The sequence below is a fragment of the Zonotrichia leucophrys genome, chromosome 17 (genome assembly GCF_028769735.1).
Source record: "Zonotrichia leucophrys gambelii isolate GWCS_2022_RI chromosome 17, RI_Zleu_2.0, whole genome shotgun sequence".
In the NCBI taxonomy this organism is placed as follows: Eukaryota; Metazoa; Chordata; class Aves; order Passeriformes; family Passerellidae; genus Zonotrichia; species Zonotrichia leucophrys.
In genome coordinates this window covers 5,526,946-5,546,772 of record NC_088186.1, presented here as the reverse complement: position 1 = coordinate 5,546,772, position 19,827 = coordinate 5,526,946, and the positions used below count along the sequence as shown (strand labels likewise).

The 19,827-nt window shown below is 46.0% G+C and overlaps 1 protein-coding gene across 4 annotated transcripts; it reads left to right on the top strand.

Annotated features, from left to right (window-relative positions):
• Positions 1-1,219: 1,219 nt before the first annotated feature.
• On the top strand, positions 1,220-18,094 carry LRRC8A (leucine rich repeat containing 8 VRAC subunit A). 4 transcript variants are annotated; one of them, XM_064727562.1, is made up of 4 exons: positions 1,220-1,271; positions 2,637-2,762; positions 11,092-13,255; positions 15,981-18,094. In XM_064727562.1, exons 3-4 carry the CDS (start codon positions 11,099-11,101, stop codon positions 16,254-16,256), a joined length of 2,433 nt encoding a protein of 810 aa, XP_064583632.1. In that variant the 5' UTR covers positions 1,220-1,271; positions 2,637-2,762; positions 11,092-11,098; the 3' UTR covers positions 16,257-18,094. The 4 variants fall into 4 exon arrangements, with proteins under 4 accessions (XP_064583632.1, XP_064583633.1, XP_064583631.1 ...); XM_064727563.1 differs by having other exon boundaries at positions 1,223-1,288; XM_064727561.1 differs by having other exon boundaries at positions 1,229-1,327.
• Positions 18,095-19,827: the final 1,733 nt, after the last annotated feature.

Genomic DNA, 19,827 nt, shown 5'->3' with positions numbered 1-19,827 from the left:
TCAGGCATCCCTGAGGTGATTAAGCAGGAGGGAATGTCTGCAGGGAGAGGAAAACTCAGCTGTCTAGATTTCTGTTTAAATCAAACACTGAAACAAACAGATGGAAGGAAAATTTGGTTCTGTAGAATGTTCACATCAGACCTGGAGCTTTTGAATGGCTCAGTGGCATTTTTTCCTGTGCTTTCTTTGCCCTGTCCTCCACCAGCCTTGTACCTTCCCTGATTGTTGTTTACCCCTGAACTGAACTAGTTTGATTAGACATATTAGAAAAAAGCCAATTTGGCAGAGAAGTGGCCAATTTTCTGTCAGGTCCATGAGTTGAACTGGTTCAGGGTGGATATGTGGGCAAAAGGTCCTGCAAGGAAAAAGATGTGGGCAGGGAGGAGTAGGGAGACCTTATCTGTCAGGATTTGGACATTATATTGATCCAACAGTATAACGAAACTGCACCTTAATGCCATCTTGAAATTCGGCAGAAATTTCAGGATGAGGTCAGTGATGTAAAGGACACATCTGACCTTGTACTTTTTACTATGAAACTCAAGGAAAGTTACAACCTTCGTTTTCTTCAGGTAATTTTAATTTAACAAATGCACATGAACAATTCTTAACTAGCGTTGAGTTAAAAAAAAATTAGCTATTGCACTGGGCTGATAAGAGTTTACAGCCCTATGTGCTGGCACTGGGATCCCAGCTCCTCTGGTATAGGTCCTGTGCCTGTGGCTACAGGAAGTTGCTAAGACTTATAATATTCCTAGAAAGCCACAGATGCACTTTATTGTTCCACACATCACTGGTGTAGACAAGTTAAAATTGGCTGCACTTAACCACTCAGAAGCGCCTGCTGTACACCAATAAAATTACAACTAATGCCTTTGAACTATCCTTTATTCATTTAAAAAGAAATTATGCTTCACAGTGTTCTCCATTACGTCAGACAAGTAAAAATAACTACCAGTGAATCACTTTTTTCAGGCAGCACAAACTTCTCAGCAGCTGAATGCTTTCGGCTCCTTTAAGACTGGCGCCATTTTGAGCGCTGCCCGGCACCAAGATGGCGCCGCCGCCCTCACTCCCCCCCGCTCTTCCCGCCCGCTCCCCTGTGGAGCGCGCCCTGCACAAAGATGGCGCCGCGCCCGTGTCGCCGTGCCCACCCCCAAGATGGCGGCGGGACGAGGCGATGGTGGCAGCGCCGGCCGGGTGAGGTCAGATCCGGGGCGGAGCCGCTGCGGGCAGGGCGGACAAAAGGCGCCGGAGCGGCGTAAGGGAGGGTGGGTGCCGCGGGCAGGTGGGTGCGGTGGGTTCCCGGCACGGCCGCGGCGGGCAGGTGGGTGTGCCGCGCTCCCCTCACGCCACGGGCGGGCGGTGGGGACGCGTCCCCCTGTGGGGTGATGTCCCGGAGGGGATGGGGTGGGACGCCGGGTCGGGGGGGCGCGGCTGAGGGGGCTCGGAAGCGGCGGGCAGGGAGGATTTGCTGAGTAATTGGGCAGCGATTCGGAGCCTCCGTGCGCCGCCGTCCCTGCTCTCACAGCGCCCGGGGCAGGGGGGTCCTCGCCCCGTCTGTGGGGTGAGGCAGGGCCGGGCTGTGCGCAGTGTCCCCCCGGCGAGGGGAGGACGCCGCTGTTCGTTACCTGCGGACGGAAGGGCGGTGGGGTTTATTTATATCTCCCAGAAGATGATTTTTATGTGTCCGGAAAGCCGCGGGGGCTGGTGCCGAGGTGTGCGGGGTTGAGGCTGGTACCCATTGCCTGGAGCGGGGAGAAGGTCAGAGAGTCCTCTCCTCCCGGTGCTGCCTTTGCGGCACTGTGGTACGGCTAAAATGCAATAGCTTTGGTTTGCAGGGTGTTGCTTCAAAATCTGTCAGCCCGAATGGTAACTTTGGGATCAAGAGGAATGAACCCTCGGACATCTTCAGTATTATGGGGTTGGACTTTCTCCCACCGATGTCTGTTCTTTCTCATTTCTCCCTGTTGTTAACACAACGCTCTCCGATGTTCTGCAGTCCTTTCCTACATGGCTGAGAGGCTGGATGCTGGAGAGATCCCTCTAAGGATCTGCTCCCTTGCCTGTTTTCCCATGCCCCGTGCTGACATGCAGGAAGCACGGAAAAAAACTCAGCCCTGTTGTAATTTTTGTTGATGGTGCTAAACTGCTTCCACTTCAAGATGAGCCGTGTTGTGGGTGAAGGGGGCAGTTCCTTGGATCTGGAGTGGTTAGGAGTGTGGTCTGTGTTTTCTGATACCTGATAGTTACATTTAAAGTGGATCAGGCTTTTCAGACTAGAAATTAGGCAGTAAAGTCATCTCTTTCCCCATCTGACAATGATTTGTTATTCTGCCTCTACTTGTGTAGCCTTAGTTGTGATGATAGCATTCAGCATCTCTTTTGGCTTGGTCTGCAACACCTGGTTTTTGGTAACTTCTGTTAGAATCACAGATGCTGGAAATTCCTTCCTGCTGAGTTTTACTTGGCTCCTAGTGTTCTTGCCATATTTCCAGGTATCAGCATGTCTCTTTCTGGCTCCCAGTGACCCTCTGAGTTGTTTGTTGCTTCTTAGATACTGTTTGCTGAGCTTTTACATGTCCCTCTGTGAACTCATCTGCTCTTTTTTGCTGATAATCTGTGTTTCATTTCAGGGAAACTGTTCCCATGGCTTGTGGGGAGTGCAGCGCTTCAGCACTCGCTCGGGATCCAGCAAGTAGGAATATCAGCCCCTTCCAGCACAGAGAACTGACGTGCAGATAGCAGAACCCTGCTGCAAGGTGAGGGCTCTGGGCCAGCTCTGAGTGGTCAAGCCAAAAAAAAAAAAAAAAAAACCCACAAAAAAAACCTTGCTTAAACATAGATGCAAAGCACAGTGCATGAGATAATTGATATTGAGGAAAGGTGGAGTGGTGGTATTTAATTGTGGTAGTGTTAATTAAATTCTGCGTGCCCTTAGCTTGGAGATGACAAAGGAACCGAGCCTTGTAGAAAGTAGAATATAACAGTGTATAGTCACCCATAAAACTAAATCCTGGCCACATAAACCCTGACTTGTTACTGCACTTAACAGTAAATACAGAGGCTGCCCTGTAAATGTTTTGGTGACTGCTGCCTGGAAGGAATGCAGCTGAGAAGAAGGAGGAGCTCTTGGTTTGGTGGGTGCCCTTCCATTTCCCGTGGGCTGATGTTTGTCCTCCTGTAGAGGCGTCTCCAGGCAGCTTTTCCCAGCGCACTCACCTGTCACCTGTGTGGGTGTCAGTTGGGCAATGACAGAAACCAGGTGCAGGAATCTCCCAGCCTCCTTGGTTCTGCACTGGGACACTGATTAAAGGCATTGCAGAGTTCTGTGCCCATCTTCAGGGTGGGAAATTCTGTCCAGCTTGGCTGTGTTCTGAGCAGGGATGTGCTCTGTGTTCATTCCAGAACAGAAGAAACCCCTCAGGCTCATCTGGTGTTCTGGCAGTTCACTGACCCTTTTCTTTTTTTAACTTTGTCATGGTATTTGAAAACTCTTTTAATTCTTGTAGGTCAAAGTCAACATGCATAAATATTTCCTTAAAGCATGCCAGAAGCCATGTGTTAAAAGCTAATGTTGCCATGCTTGAGATGTGAGTGCCTGAAGCCTTCCAGTGATGACTTTCTGAAGCTGGTTACATTATAGTAGCTGCTGCAGGCAGTTATAGAGATGGTCTGTGGTTTGGGGGTCCCTTGTGCTATTTTAAAAAAAATTAAATAAGCAGTGGAGGTCACGTGTATCAAATTATTACTGTTTGATTAGAGCAGGCTTTTTAGAAGCCTTCATGTGCTTTTTCCAGATACTAAAGAAGTTTTTTGTTCAATAGAGTACTTCAGAAGAAAGCTTTTTTGTGTTTAACTGAGCTTAACTGGTATCTCAGAAAATAGAGGAGCACTATCTGGTGAGTGGTCCTGGAGAAGGGTTTATTAGGATTTCTGTGTGGGGCTCATTAAAGTGAGGGGGGCTGTGCACATCTGTTGTTTTGGTGACAGTTAAAATTCAGTCTTCAGTTGCCATGTGGTGAATCTCCCTTCATGCATTTTTACAAGTGTTTTCAAACCCAGCCTCAGTTTAGGGTATGCACATTAATACTGAAGAGGCATTCAGCAGTCTACATGCTTTGGAGAGTGTATCTTGAATGCTTCCAAGCAGCTTTTTTGTTAAACTGTTGATGTGGTGCATGTGTCTTGTATTGCAACTTGAAATCCAGTTCCTATAGCTGGGTTATCTCTGCCCTCTGCCATTTGAGTTTTGGTTTTATCAGGCCTTGATGATGCAGGGTGAGGTGGTCTGTTTTTTATTAACTAATACAGTCAGAAAATGTTCTGAGCTGGAAGTTACAGTTTTGGAGCTGGTGGCCCTGAGGGCAAGCCCTGTAGGGAATGTATGAAGAGGTACTTGCTCCTCTTTGCTCAGACTGGGACAAGATATTAATTAGTGTGCTGATAGTTGATGTCTTAATTGTCTTGCATTGCTCTGGTCTGTGTCGTCTTTCATCCTGACTGGCTCATCTCTTGGAGCTTGAAAATAGCTGTGGTAACACCCATGGATTTGTGCATGTTGTGACAGTCTGTCATCAATGAATTAAGTTATCCTTGCTTTTACTCACTTGGAATTTATTGTTGACTTCTTATCTGCTGTTAGTTATGCCAAAGCTCTGCTCTGTCTACCCTTCCCACAGAGAACTGAGAGCAGCTGGTTCCTCCAGCTCTCAGTGCTGGAGTTCAGTGCTGAAGAGCCCCTCCTGCATCTGGTGAGCTGCTTGGAGCTGGTCTGGTTTCCTTGAGTAGTTACCTGCAGAATTAATTCGATCACTTGTATCAGGCAGCACAAGGGACTGCTTCATTGTGTCCTGTTGGAGGCAGCCAGTCGTGCTTTTCCAAGACAGGTTCAATGCCCTGTCCTTGAAGCATTTTTGTTATGGCAAAGAGAAAATTAATTTTGGATAGGAAGCCTGTGGCCATGTACATTCATAATTTATAAGCTGACACAGCCATTTTGCTCTGGTTTCCATCAGTGTTGCAAGTCATCTGATGGACTTAAATTTACAACACCAGCACACAGTCCCTGCCCCAAGTGTCAGTGATGCTGGGAACTACAGACTGTGCTCAGTTCTGTGCAGCTGGGGCAAAACACTGTCAGGAGGCAGAAAATGTGGCAGGCCAAGCTGAGTCTGGCAGGGATTGTTCTGGTGCTGCAGCTGTTCTTCCCTGTGCTTGTCAGGACACGTGTGGCTGTGATGGTAAACAGGAGCTGTTGCACTAGGCTTGAGACTGACAGTCTTACATCTGACAGAGCCAATTAATGGCTAGGTGTGAAGATGATAAAATACTACTCCAAATATAGGTGGATTATTCTTTTTAATGAACTTCAGTAAAGACAGTGTGATGCCGTGGATTCACTTCATTGTGCTGTGTCATGTGGCTTGGGTGGGGCTGAACGTTGTGAAAAGCACCTTAGCCTGCTTTCAGTGTTGGGTTCACTGCCTGTTCCACCCTGTCAAAATGATAAATGGCCCTTTTAACTTGACATGGAATCATAGAGTGGTTTGGGTTGGAAAGGACCTTAAAGATCACCTAGTGATCTTGTTCATTTCTCTGCCTCAGAAGATGTTTTGTCCCACAGGAGGGGTTTATCTTTTTAAAGCAGAAGGGGCCTGATACAGGAATAATGGTTATCTGGGCTTTGGTGTCTGGCTTCAGTTCTGTTTTGTTCTAAGCAGCAAAGGACAAAACAACTGCAGTTGTTCCATCTCATGTCTTGGGCTTTTGCAGTTGATCATGTGGCTGTTCTTGAGCTTGGAAGGTTTTCTGAGGGGTGCCTGAAAGCAGCTCTGTTTTCAGCCTCCCTTTTTCCCCCCCTCTTAATTCTGGACCTAGTAAACATGGGGGAGGAGAAACATAAATTCCCAGTCCCATTTCTGCCCAGTAAGCTCTTGCATTTCCTGATTTTTGAACAAAGAGCTCTGTGTCATGCCCTTCTTTAGGATTTCAGGTGGCAGCTTGCTGAGGAGGGAAGCTCTGCTCTGTTGAAAACTTACTGTAACGTGTTGGAGCGCGTTAATAATCAGGGCTGTAGACTTGAAAGCATCAAGGTTTTTATTTCCTCTATCTACCTCTGATGCTGTCAGCACCTGAACAACTCCCTCTTTCTCTGGGCTTCTGAGAGGTAAGAAATTCTGTCAGCAGGGTTTGACTTCTGCTTTGCAGTCCACAATTTTAAAATGAAATCAACTGATAATTAAAATACGTGTAGACGAAACCAAAGGGTTGCCAGATTCAACATAAAAATTCATCCACATCTACTTACCCAGAACTGTGTTGTGAGACTAAATGTGAGGATTTTCTTCAAATCAGGGGGGTTTGTGCATTCTTCTGTGTCTTGATGTCGTGCATATAAGTGCTTTCTGGCCAATAGCTTTGTTAGTAACAGAAAGGAGGAAAGAGGAGGCTGGATAAAGTATTCAGCAATGATGAGTCAAGCTGACAAACTGGCCAGTGAAACAGAACAGTGATGTTGTTTCTGTTCCCTCTGTCCCGAGCTGGATGTGCTGGCCAGCAGCTGCAGGCAGGAATTTGAAGTACTGTTCAGCTAGGTGTCTGTTGACAATAGGTCAGTGTTCAGTTTTTGAGATTAAATGGTTTTGGATAGAGGAATTGTCAAAATCAGAGAATAGTGACTCTGTTAGTACCTGTGGTTTGTGGGAAGCACTCATGCTCTCAGCTCTGTCAGCCTTTAAGAAGGTGCTTGCTGCTTTTATGATGTCTGTCAGCTAGATGCATTTAATCTTGTTTCTGACTGGTTTTACTGTGTAGGTGTGGTTTGTTCAGACTGTCCCTGTTATTCCAACATGAGTGATTATCTTTCTCCTCCAGGTGTGTTTGGTAAAACATAGGATTAGTACTTGGTGATGCTTATGGTTGGCTGGAGGCTGGGTAGGTTTGGCAGGCTGGTTATGTAAGTGTGGAGCTGCTGCTCCTGCACTTGGGACAGCCTGTTCAGCATTAGTGGGGAGCCTGTAGGTTTGTGCCCAGCAGGCTGAGGCAGGGATGGTCCCTGCTGGAATGCAAATCTGGATTCAGGTGAATTTGCAGGCCCTGAAGAGGTTTGTAGTAGCCAAACATGGAATGTGTAAATATTTCCAGGAGCATATTTATCTTGGCTGTAGTGATCCTGTTATGTAACAATGGGGCTTTACCATACAGATCTTTTACTGGACAATCTCAGATGTTGCTGTTCTAAACTGACCTGAGGTGGTTCTTTACTGGATATAGAGAAGCTCAAAGTAGTGTTGCTTGATGTAGCTGAAATCCTCCAATATAAAGTCATTTCTGAGGGGGCAGGGGTGGGGGGCTGCTCAGGGACTGTGGTAGAGGTGGCTGGTAAGTTGACAGGAGTTTGGACAGAAGTTTTGATGCATCAGCTTGTGCAAGTTTAGTAAAGTCAACTTGTCCTTAAACTCAAGCACTCTCTCAGAATCTCAGTATTGATGACTTCCTGTGGCAGAGGAAACTTGCACATTTGCCTGTTCCTGAGCTCCAAGTGGAGGTTCTGCCATTTGAAGTATATATAAAGAGTTTGGACCCTTCTTCACCAACACTGCCCTGACACTGAACTTGCTTTTCTGTAGCTGTTCCTGTCCATAAACTCATCCACTCAGTTCAGGTGTTCTGTGCTCAGCCCTTGGTGAGGCTGTGTGCTGGAAGGGACTTGGCAAATAAAGCTTCTTCACAGTGAATATTTTGCTGCTGACATACCATCCTGGAATCCAACTCTTAAAAAGAGCAGAAGCTTGAAATCTCCAGTGTGCTGGTCCTGGGGGTCTTGGCTTGCTCTTGCTCTTATTTGTGGCCAGCTCTCTTCATGCAAGAATTGTTCCCAGTCCTGAGCCAGAGTAATGCCCTCCATGTAAATCCCTCTGTTCTGCTGCCCATGTTGGGGGAGTTGGTGTTCCATAGTGGTGGAAATCCCAGTCCTTGTGGGAAGAATCCTTCTGTGCATGGGAGACTCGAGTGCAGAGAGGAGCCCTGAGAATGTGACTTTGTCTGCTGTTGTCATCCACCCCAGCAGCAAAACTGCTCCAATCCAGCATGGAGAATGTTGCAGCAAGAATCGTGTTCTTAAATCATTACAGGATGGAGTTCACAAAATAAAGATGACATTTGATGACAAGATGATCTCCTGATGCAGAACCATCAGGAGTTAGAACTGAATTGCATGCATAGGAATCTGGTGAGGAGGGATGTGACTTTCCCCACCTACTTTTTCACGTTTTTGCCGGGTACTTTTCCCTTTCATTGCAGATACTGGGAATAAGGTTAGATCAGACAGTAAAGTCCAGCTCCTGAAAAGGTGGCCCCTAGTTTTATTGTTCCTCTTTGGGACTTGAATGAATGGGGTCTCCATTGCTGCCAGAAGTGGGAATTTGCTGTCAATGTTTTTTTCTTCCCCTAGTGCCCCTGTCATTGTTCCTGGAAGGCAGGAGGTTTCCTGCTCCACCCTGTTAATTGCTGACACTGAACTGTAATAGGTTTCAAGGGATGCTCATGATTTTTTTTAGGTGTCCTGTAAGTGCACGGTGTAAAGGGGGATTTCCTACCCCATGTGACTGGTAAGCAGAACTAGGGAGCCATCTGTGCTAATTTCTTTTTGGTTTCCTTCCTACATATCCTGAGCTACAAATCAAAGTGAGTAAAAGGTTCATTTCTTGTGAGAAAGAATTAGGCATTTTCTGGATTGAACAAATTGAGTAAACCCACATGTTTGCAAATATCATGAGACCCCAGTTCCTGAAAAGAGATCATCCCAGTTTCACAATCCTACTATGGAGGGTCTGATATTTCCTACAAATTTCTGTACCAAGAAGGGAGGAAGCAGGAAGGACCTTTGAGGACAAGTAGTATCAAGGCAAGAGGAAAGAGATAAACATATTTTATCCCCTTGCTATGGAGTAGAAGGAGTAGGTTCTTTCATGAATAGCTGTTTAACTGCTGGATTCATTTCAGGTGTTCTGGTGTGTAGAGAGAGTTTCTGCTTTATCCTGCAGTTATTATTTCTGTAGTACTCACAGACAGCTTTTCCTAAGTGTACCTTGCACGTGGGCTCTCCTCTCCCTGGGACAGATGTATTCCAGGGAGGAAGCTGAAATGCTTTGCCTGGGGCTGGCAGCAAGGCAGTCACAGGGCTGGGAGGGAGGCTTTCAGTCCTTGTCAGCCTCCTCTGGCTGCTCAGGTGCTGTCCAGAAGAGGTTCAGCTTTGGCTGCTCCCTCCCCTGTGGATGCACAATTCTCCTGCCCTGTTCAGTGCAGTTCCTTCTGCAGAGGTGTGTCAGCCACTTCTCTGGGGCTCTACAGGACATTTTTTTTCCCCTGACAGTGCTCTAGATCACAGTTTTCATCCCTTGTTTGTGACTTTGCTGGTTGATCATTAATAGATTTGCTGTTCCTTGTTTTATTGAATTTGTAGAACAGATAATACCCCTTTTTCCTCTCAAAATTACCCACAAAAAGAAAGTGGAATTTCCCCAGTCTGGCTTTTATGATGGACTAATGTAGTGTTGGACCTGGATGGGCAGAAGGAAAAATTTTACTTCAGGAATGGTTTTCATCTATCAATCTGCCACCTGCAATTGCTTGAAACTTTCCCAAGCAGTGCTGAGCCAAAGCTGTCATTTGACCCCTTATTGTTGTAAACAGCAAACCAAAGAATAGAGGTCTGTATTTAGTGTCTCTAGGGAATGTGGTGCTTTCTGAGTTCACATTAGGAATGGCTTTCTTTGCAGTTCAGCGGTGGAAGGTAATTTTATTTAAAAACTTGAGTTCTACCAAAGCAAGCAGTGTGGGCACCCCTGCCTTGTCACAGGAGGCTTTGTCCCAGTCAGTGATATTGAGCTTTTGGCCCAGTCAGTGATATTGAGCTTTTGGCCCTCCAGGACTTGTTGGACTCTCTGTACAAATGAAATCTTATGGCTTGGGGTAGCATGCTTGAATTTTTGTTTTCTCCTTTATACTTGAATTGTGTGGGTTTCAAAATCACTGAAAGACTAGTGCTTGTCTTGCTCCTGAACTCTGCTAGAAGGATGCTGTGGTATTATTGCTGTTTCACTGTCATTGGAATGGGTTACAGTGACTCCATGTCCTTCTGGGTTACCTGTCAAATAGGGGAATTTTGTGAGCTCCATTATCCATGGATCAGTCAGGCTTGGGGCTTCTTGAAGAGTCTGCTCAAAGTTTCATCTGCAAGTCTGAAGGACAGAATAAGCACTGCCATCAGGCCTGTGCTTCCCAGAACCTTTTGATTTCCTTTGTGACACTTAAATCCCTGCTGGGATGAACTCTAGGTTGGTCAGAGAAGCAAATTCTTCGAAGTATTTTTCCCCCTTCCTCTGTTTCTGAAGTAAGGAAGGCAAAAACCCAGCTGCTACAGCATTTCAGTACTGAATTTCTCAGAAGGCAAGTAGCTAATCTTTCCTTGGAGAATTAACACAAAGGAAGGAAGCCAAAATTACTTAATTGGAAAAGTCATGATGTTGAGCAATGTTTTTTCTCTTTTCCAGCTTGTTTTATGAATGTCATAAGGAGTTGCATCAATGAAGTGGTTCTAGAAATGTGTTGTATGTAGATAATTTTCCTTGCCCCTTCTGCCATATGCAGAATTTTGTGTAGAAGCAGTAACAAACCAATAATAAATATGGTCTGTGTGTAGATTTTATCACTTCTAACAGTGCTGGCAAATTCCTTCATTCCTGAAATAAAATCCCTGGATAAAACAGTAAATTTCCAAGTACTGGTCTGGTCAACGGAGTTAAGTCTGCCCTGTGAGCTTTCTTTGAGTGTCTTACCCCACAGACTGCTAACAATAAATGCCAGTTCTGAGGTTTTGTGAGAATTTGTCAGGGAAGGCTAAACAAACGTCACCGCCTGGGCTATAGCAAATGACTCACAGGCAGCCTCATTCATTTGTCTCACAGTTACTTGAAATTGCATCTCAGCTAATCCCAGTTTTGCTATGCCAGCACTTAACATGTGTTTTCTCATGCCCTCTTGAAGAGCAGAACAAAACTCTCTGAGCTGTTTCTGGTTTGCTTCCAGGTGAATCATGATTCCAGTCACCGAGCTGCGCTACTTCGCCGACACCCAGCCGGCCTATCGCATCCTGAAGCCGTGGTGGGACGTGTTCACCGACTACATCTCCATCGTCATGCTGATGATCGCCGTGTTCGGAGGGACGCTGCAGGTCACCCAGGACAAAATGATCTGTTTGCCCTGTAAATGGGTTACCAAAGACTCTTGCAATGACTCTGTCAGGGGATGGACAGTGGCAGCCCCGGAGCGTCCCTACTACAACACCAGTCTTGTTTCCTCTGCTGATTCGGGGCCTACAGGGATCCGATACGATCTGGACCGGCACCAGTACAACTACGTGGATGCGGTGTGTTACGAGAACCGTCTGCACTGGTTTGCCAAGTATTTTCCTTATCTGGTGCTGCTACATACCCTCATCTTTCTGGCTTGTAGCAACTTCTGGTTCAAGTTCCCAAGGACCAGCTCCAAGCTGGAGCATTTTGTGTCTATTTTGCTTAAGTGTTTTGACTCTCCATGGACAACGAGAGCATTGTCTGAGACGGTGGTGGAAGAGAGTGATACCAAACCAGCATTTGGAAAAATGAATGGCTCCATGGACAAGAAATCCTCCACGGTCAGTGAGGATGTGGAAGCCACTGTTCCCATGCTGCAGAGAACAAAGTCTCGAATTGAGCAAGGGATTGTGGACAGGTCTGAGACTGGTGTCTTGGACAAAAAGGAAGGTGAGCAAGCCAAAGCACTCTTTGAGAAAGTGAAAAAGTTCCGTACTCATGTGGAAGAGGGAGACATAGTTTATCGCCTGTACATGAGACAGACCATAATCAAAGTAATCAAATTCATTCTGATAATTTGCTATACAGTGTACTATGTCAACAACATAACGTTTGATGTAGACTGTAAAGTGGACATTGAGAGCTTGACTGGCTACAGGATGTACCGCTGTGCTCATCCTTTGGCCACTCTCTTCAAAATCTTGGCTTCTTTCTACATCAGTCTGGTGATTTTCTATGGTTTGATCTGCATGTACACACTGTGGTGGATGTTGAGGCGGTCACTCAAGAAATACTCCTTTGAGTCCATCCGGGAGGAGAGCAGTTACAGTGACATTCCTGATGTGAAAAATGACTTTGCTTTTATGCTCCATCTGATCGATCAGTACGACCCCCTCTACTCCAAGCGCTTTGCTGTCTTTCTGTCAGAGGTGAGTGAGAACAAATTGCGGCAGCTGAACCTCAACAATGAGTGGACTTTGGAGAAACTACGCCAGAGGATCACCAAAAACTCCCAGGATAAGCTGGAATTGCATCTTTTCATGTTGAGTGGCATTCCTGACACAGTCTTTGACCTCATCGAGTTGGAGGTCTTGAAGCTGGAGCTTATCCCTGATGTCACTATTCCCCCCAGCATTGCTCAGCTCACCAGCCTTAAGGAACTGTGGCTCTACCACACAGCTGCCAAAATCGAGGCCCCAGCCCTTGCCTTCTTGAGGGAGAATTTGAAATCTCTCCACATCAAGTTCACAGACATTAAGGAGATTCCTCTTTGGATTTATAGCCTGAAGACGCTAGAGGAGCTTCACCTGACAGGGAATTTGAGCGCTGAAAACAACCGGTACATTGTGATAGATGGACTGAGGGAGCTGAAGAGGCTGAAGGTGTTGAGGATGAAGAGTAACCTCACCAAGCTGCCACAGGTGGTGACAGATGTTGGTGTCCATCTTCAGAAGCTTTCCATCAACAACGAGGGCACCAAGCTCATTGTCCTCAACAGCCTTAAGAAGATGGTCAACCTGACAGAGCTCGAGCTGATCCGCTGTGACCTGGAGCGCATTCCTCACTCAATCTTTAGCCTCCACAATCTGCAGGAAATAGACCTGAAGGACAACAACCTAAAGACTATTGAGGAAATCATCAGCTTCCAGCACTTGCATCGTCTCACTTGCCTTAAGCTGTGGTACAACCACATTGCCTACATCCCCATGCAGATCGGCAACCTGACCAACCTGGAGCGCCTTTACCTGAACCGGAACAAGATAGAAAAGATCCCCACCCAGCTCTTCTACTGCCGAAAGCTTCGGTACTTGGATCTCAGCCACAACAACTTAACTTTCATACCACCAGATGTTGGACTTCTTCAAAACCTGCAGAATCTGGCTGTGACAGCCAACAGGGTAAGTGAGCAAAGAGCTGAGTTGCTGTGTGAGGAAGTAGTGCTGGCACTTCTGTTATCTGTGTGATTAAACATGCTACAGTGGTCTGTGGATACAACTGGCACTGCTTTTGTATCTCTCTGAGGGGTTTATCTAAGGCCAAACATTGCAGATAGCTCCAGGGCAAGCCTGTCTTCCAGGAGTCCTTGTCCTGTTGCATTTCTTCTCTCAACAGTGAGGCTGCTTCCAAGTGCCAATTAGAGGCTGTTTAGAAACCCTGGAGGTCAGTTGTTTCTCTGCAGTTGGAAGCATGTAGTCTCTAGATTGACATTGATTTTGGGCTTAAAATGGAGATCTGAGGAAGTGTAGTCTTAATCTAAAACTGTGTGTTTAAACCTGTCTTCTTCAGACATGTACATACACTGTGGGAGCAGCCATGTAGGGAATGCACGTCTGGCTTACAGCTTTCCTTAAGAGTACCTTGAATTTGCAGGGAGTACTCCATAGTTTGGTCTTGTAAACGTGTTCTTTTTGTTTCAGTCTAAGTGCAGGGCAGATAAGAGAGGATGACCAAGTGTGCTCTGCTGCCTGAATACCATAAGATGTTTCTTGGCTTTTGTTGGAGGGTGTTTATTTGCTTAAAGCAAACTATACCCATATCTAGTTCTTTGTTTCTTTTTTTAAGACTAAGGAGACTTCATTTACCATATCTGACAAAGCTGAAGCTTTCATTCATTCTGTCTGCAAATTCCTGGGAGACTTTTTCCCTTTGAGTTTATTATCATCTTAAGTTGAAAGAGCCTCTAACACAAGTACAAATTGCAGACAGATAATTAAGTGCTTCTGGTTTCTTCTGGGACCAAGCAGGATGGTCTGGAGCAGTGCTAGTTTTCACTGTCATACATCAAGGTCCTTCCCACTATTGGTAAGATCTGTTCCTGGCTGAACACTGCCAGATTGCTTGTGAGAGACACAGAAACAGCTTTGGCTTTTCACAGAAGTGCTCTCAAATCGAGTATTTAATTTCTAGTATATTTCAATATTAGACAGGGTTCCTAAAACTCCATAAGTTGAGGTTAGTGTCTGAAAGTTTGTGCCTCTGCAAAGGGCAGACAAGGAGCAGTCATTCAGCAGCTCCAGCTGAACATCTGCTCACTGGGGTTTCCTGGAACTGGAGGATTATGCATTGTTTGTGTGGGTGGCTGAAGCTCTGGTAAACTTTGTGCTACGTTACTGTTTAGAGCTCAGATAATTCTGCACCATTTGCCTTCTGGCAGCCTTCCTAGCACAGCTTCCCAAGGGTTAATCTGCAGTGTGTCCTCTGCAGTTTTGGGGTGGAGCATTTCTTGGATGAGTGGAGTTAGAGGCAGTTCCATTTCCTGCAGCACAGTGTGGCACCACCCATTTCTCTCTGGAAAAAAAACCCAAAAAACTTGAAACAAGAAAGCTGGAGCAGCCTTTGCTCCAGTGGCTTCAGAAACAAAAGGTGGTGAGGACCCCATGGAACAGCCAGCCTGGGCTAGGTACCTGGGCAAGCCAGAATTACTGACAGCCTGGTTACTCCCAGTAAATGGTGACAGCAAGAAACACAAGCATTGGTAGACTGGCACTTTCCTAGCTCAGCAGTGTTAGTAAATAGAGACTTCTGGAGCTGGCTGGCACTGCTGTCCTGTCCTGGAAAGCAGGCTGTTCTAACACATTGCTTCCTTCCTAAACCAATACTTGTCCCTCAAATAACTCTATTATTTTCAAGAGTCTGTGATCATATGTTGCTGTTTGCAAAACACTCCAGTACCAGTAACAATGACTGCATTGAATTGTCTCTAATTGGTCTGGTTTCATCTTGGCTTTTTCTTAGATTGCTCCTCGTTCAGAATGGATTACAGGCTAATTTAGCACAAATGATATGCTACATAATTTGAGTTTAGAGGAGTCATGTTTGCTCTTACAGGCAAACTATAGCCTCCAAGCTGAGACTTTGTATTAAGGGGAGGATCCTGAGTTGCTGCATTTCGTTTCTAGCCTAGTGTTTGCTAAACCTTAGCCATAGGAAGAAATTCTTTGGGAAGACAGGACCATTACAAAGATTTGCTAGAAATTAGGCTTACTAAATTAGTGATTCATGGTTACCTGAAGGTGCTGCTGGGAAAGCTAACAGCTGCTGACTTAGTTGTTGTTTTATTTTTGGCACTGTAAAAAGTCCCTGTGACTTGGAGCCTAGAAAGTCTTTGCAACATTTCATAGCCCTGTGGAAAGGATGGAAGAAGATTCCCAGTTCTCAGGGCCAGGAGGTTGGGCTGTAAAGTGACAGAGATTACACAGGTACAACTGATAGTCCTGATTAAATCCAGTCTTTGTTCAGTGTACTATCAACTGTAGAATGGTGTCTTAAAGCAAAGGAACTAAGATCCAATGACAGAATAAAGGATTTGGGATGGAAAGAAGCCAGTACAGATGAAAGCATGTGACAGTGTAGCCCAGCTGTGAGCAGGTTTCTGGTGACATCAATATCTGCTTTAGCCACCATCACTGGTGATCTCTTGTAACTAGTGCAGTGTCTGAAAGAGGAATCCATACAATCATAGCACTGGGAGCACCCAAAGCAGGAAGCTCAGAAAGCAGGAACTCGCTCAAGGGAGAAGCGGACGATTGCAAACAATGACAATAAACCTTGGAGCTTCGTGTTGGCTCGATGGTCGCCTGTGTCTGTTGGTGACTTTGCCTGTGATTGGTTTCTTTTTTTCAGATTGAGAGTCTCCCACCAGAGCTGTTCCAGTGCAGGAAGCTGAGAACCTTGCACCTGGGCAACAACGTGCTGCAGTCGCTGCCCTCGCGGGTGGGAGAGCTGACCAACCTGTCGCAGATCGAGCTGCGCGGGAACCGCCTGGAGTGCTTGCCCGTGGAGCTGGGGGAGTGCCCGCTGCTCAAACGCAGTGGGCTCGTGGTGGAGGAGGACCTGTTCAACACCCTGCCCTTGGAAGTCAAAGAGCGCCTCTGGAGGGCAGACAAAGAGCAAGCTTGAACTCCCGAGGAAAGGGGAAAGCCTCTGATCAACTAGAAGGAAGCAAAAGGCCATTTCAGTCCCCTTTCACCCAGATGCTCCCCTTTCTCCACTCCAATCACTATCAAACTGGCCAAGGAGTACTTGACAAACATGACTCTGAATGAGTCAGCTTCTTGCCTCAGATGCAGGATGGGGGAGGCTTGGGATCAGGATGAGGATCAAGACAGATTAATTGGCCTCTGAGCAGGGCCCAGGGGGAATTAGAGGTGTTGCTGTTCTTCTGAACAGGAATTGGGGTGAGGTGGATGGTGCTGCTGAGAAGAAATGACCTTTGAACGGAGGAGAAAATGAATGTGGGGATTGCTGCATTGCTCCTAACAGGGCTGGTATGTGTCAGGGGCTGAGGGAGTCCAGTGTCCTGCAAGCAAAGATCAAGAGACAAGGAAACCTCTTGAACCTCCATCTCTGTGACAGCTGGACTCAGATTCAGTCAGTGAGCCCCCAGACTGGGGTGGGATAGGACACAGACAGCTGATTTTATCTCGATGCTGGCATTAGGATTTGGGAGATAAACATCTCGCAGCTGCTTGAAGGCAGAATTTTTTTTTTTTACTAATTTTCTTTCCCCTTTGCACACTCCCTACCTTCTCCTCTGCTCCTGGAGAAGGAACCAAACCTTTAAGATTGCACTACTGTAATGATTTCAAGTCACTTGTTGGGGTGAGTAGATCACAGCATCCTTCTCCAGCTGATGTCCTGGAGGCACTGACACAGCTCCAGAGCTTTAGCCTGTTCTGAAATGGATGGTTATAGTGCAGGTGGGAGATCTGGATAAAAAGCAGTTGGACTGTCTAATCTACTCTCTCAGAAGCATTGAGTTGCTTCTGGCTTTTTAGTTCCAAGTTACTTTTTAATTGCTGTTATTTTGTTGCATATCAAATAGAAATGTACAACTGGCCCGTGTGTCAGGGGCTCTCATGGGGCTGGAGAGGAAATTGGGGCTTCCTCTGCACCTCTTGTCCCCCATTCTGCCTTCCCCCAAAATGAAGTTGTTAAATTAAGTTGTTCAGTGCTCTGCCAGTGTTTTTCATGGATGCAGTCTAGAGAGCTGCTTGATTGCTCTCTTCTGTTGTTCCCCTCACTTTAACAGCTGTCAGTTCCTGTTACACCTCTTGACCTAAATAGGAGGCTAACACTGATTGAACCTGGTGCTGGAAAAGAAATCTTGTCCTCTTGTTTGTTCCTTCCCTTTTCATTCCCTCAGTGTTAAGGAGGAGAATGAGAATCCTCTGTGGACTGAGCTCTTCTGACTTCCTGAAACAGAGCAGCCTTTACTGAAACAAGTTCAACCTGTTTGGTGGTATTTGTCAAAAAACCCCTCAACCTTCTGGGCTGGCAGAGGTAGATAATGTGTAACAGTTACTGATTATCTTGTCCTTAAGGTGGGGTGGTTAAGATGCCTCCAGGACACAAAGGTTTTCATTTTTCCATCAGAAGGAAGAGGAGGCACCTGGACCTACAGGTCCTGCTTGTAACATTCTGCATCAGGTTGGCTCCAAGGTGCAGTGCTGCAAGCTGGGGGATGAGAAGTTTGGAGGCCTCCCATGTGTACAGAGGGGGAAGCTCCATCCAGCTCCAGAGTGATTCCTGACAATCTGCCAGGAGTGCCCTGGCTTCCACCTGGCTTGTGGTGATCCCGTGGATGCTGGGGCAATAAGGCACAGTGTGGCTCTCTTCATCAGATGTAAGATATGAAATATATATATACTAAATATGCTGAAACCATGAACAATGTTAACTGGACTCTGGATTTATTGATGTTCAGATGCTTAAATAAAGCTACATTAAAATCAGGAGATCTGTTTATAAAACTGCTTTTAAGAAAAATGTAAATCTTGCTTCCCTTAGTCCATTCATTATGAATCGTCTAAACAGTCCAGGGGATAATATAATTAAATCTCCATCTGGGAGGCAAGGTACTGTAAAAGCTTTTCTGGCTTCTAATAGGGTTAGTGTCTTGAAATTGTGTTAGAGCTGGGGCCACAGCTGAAAGGATGGGGAAGGACTGATGCTGATTGGATTGTATTTGTATTTGCCCAAGCATTTTGGATCACAGAAAGGACAGAAATTGTTAGGTGTGCTTTGTTTCCTGAGTAAAGCTGAATGGCTTCAGGCTTAGCTACAGAACTGCTGTTTTCCAACCAGTTCCCTGTGGTGGATGTGGGGGCTGTTTGGATGGTGAAGGAAGCTTTTTTCCTTAGTCTGTGCTAAAAGATAGCACTGGAGAATAACAGCCCCTGAATGGAGATGTGGACTCTGTTTGCTATTCAAGGCCACTGGGTGACTTTTATTACTCATGTATTTCAGAGCAGGAAGGGCTGAAAGGGCAGAGCACCCCTGGGAGTTCCACCTGGCTCACAGGAGCAGTGAGATTGCTCCAGGATGCCTAGACTGGAGAGGAGTGCTTTGACTTTTGATTCCAGGTGTGGTTTAAGTTATACAACCTCAACTTTGCACAGCTGGGTTAGAGTTTCCATAAACAGCTCCTGACAGTATGCTGCAGTGCTGCTAGAAGCTTGCAATGCTCCTGAACAGCTCTGAGTCCCAGCAGGATGGGTGAACAACAGTTCTGCCAGAAGGGAGGGACTGCCTCCAGCTGCAGTGCTCTGCTCCTGCTGCTTCCTGAGCAGAGACTGCCCTGGGCCTGAGGTGTGCAAAGCAATTGTAAGACAAGCTGGTCATTGATCATGCATGGAAATGCCAGCTTTGTGCTGCTTTTGCAATAGTCCAAGCTTAACTCTGGTTATGGCTGTAGGGGCTTGAGAGCTCCCTGTGTGGCAGAATGGGGATGAGCAGTCTGCTGATGTTTTGTACTGGACACACTGGTGACACAAATACATTGGCACTCTGAAAGACAGCAATATGCATTATTTAACTTCTGATATGTGCTGCTTGGTCTTCCAGAGTATGTCTTGTATGATGAGATGGAAAAAGCTTTAAAACTTCCAAGGATGGGATCTAGACCATGAGTCCTGCACTTGTTTATCACTGAATTGCAAAACTCAACCCACAGCAGAGCAATTCACTTCCCAGACTTTTCTGGATTGCTCATTCTGTGAGGGCTGTCCCTACATCAACAATCCATCCTCACTTGCAAGTATTCAATCCATGAATATTCTGTATTTTCCTTCAAGTTTCCATCAGACTGAAGCTTAGGGGGTTTATTTCTGAGACAGATCAGTGCATTCACAAAAAGCATTCAGTTTAAGCAGACAGTCACTGCCCTGGTCAGTGTCTTGTTCTCCTGACAAGCTGTTCAAAACAGTTGCAAACCAGATTATTTATTAGCTGCTAAACCAGGCAGCAACTTGAATTAAACCCACCTGTTTCCTTAATAGCACTTCTGAGCTGAACAAGTTCTTGGAGATCACAAGGATGCTCATCCCATGTTAGGATTGAAGGTTAGTGACATGCACTTTACCTTTCCTGCTAAATACCCCAAAAAGTGATAAGTTGCAATTAATTATTTTGAACCAGCTGAAAGGCAAGGAATATAAAACCTATTAAATGTGTAAAATTGTGCTGTACC

Bases quoted from the DNA above. Each gene is read 5' to 3' on its own strand.
- LRRC8A (XM_064727562.1), top strand. From the start codon at position 11,099: ATGATTCCAGTCACCGAGCTGCGCTACTTCGCCGACACCCAGCCGGCC. The intron at 13,256-15,980 runs GTAAGTGAGCAA...TCTTTTTTTCAG, and splicing joins TGGCTGTGACAGCCAACAGG to ATTGAGAGTCTCCCACCAGA.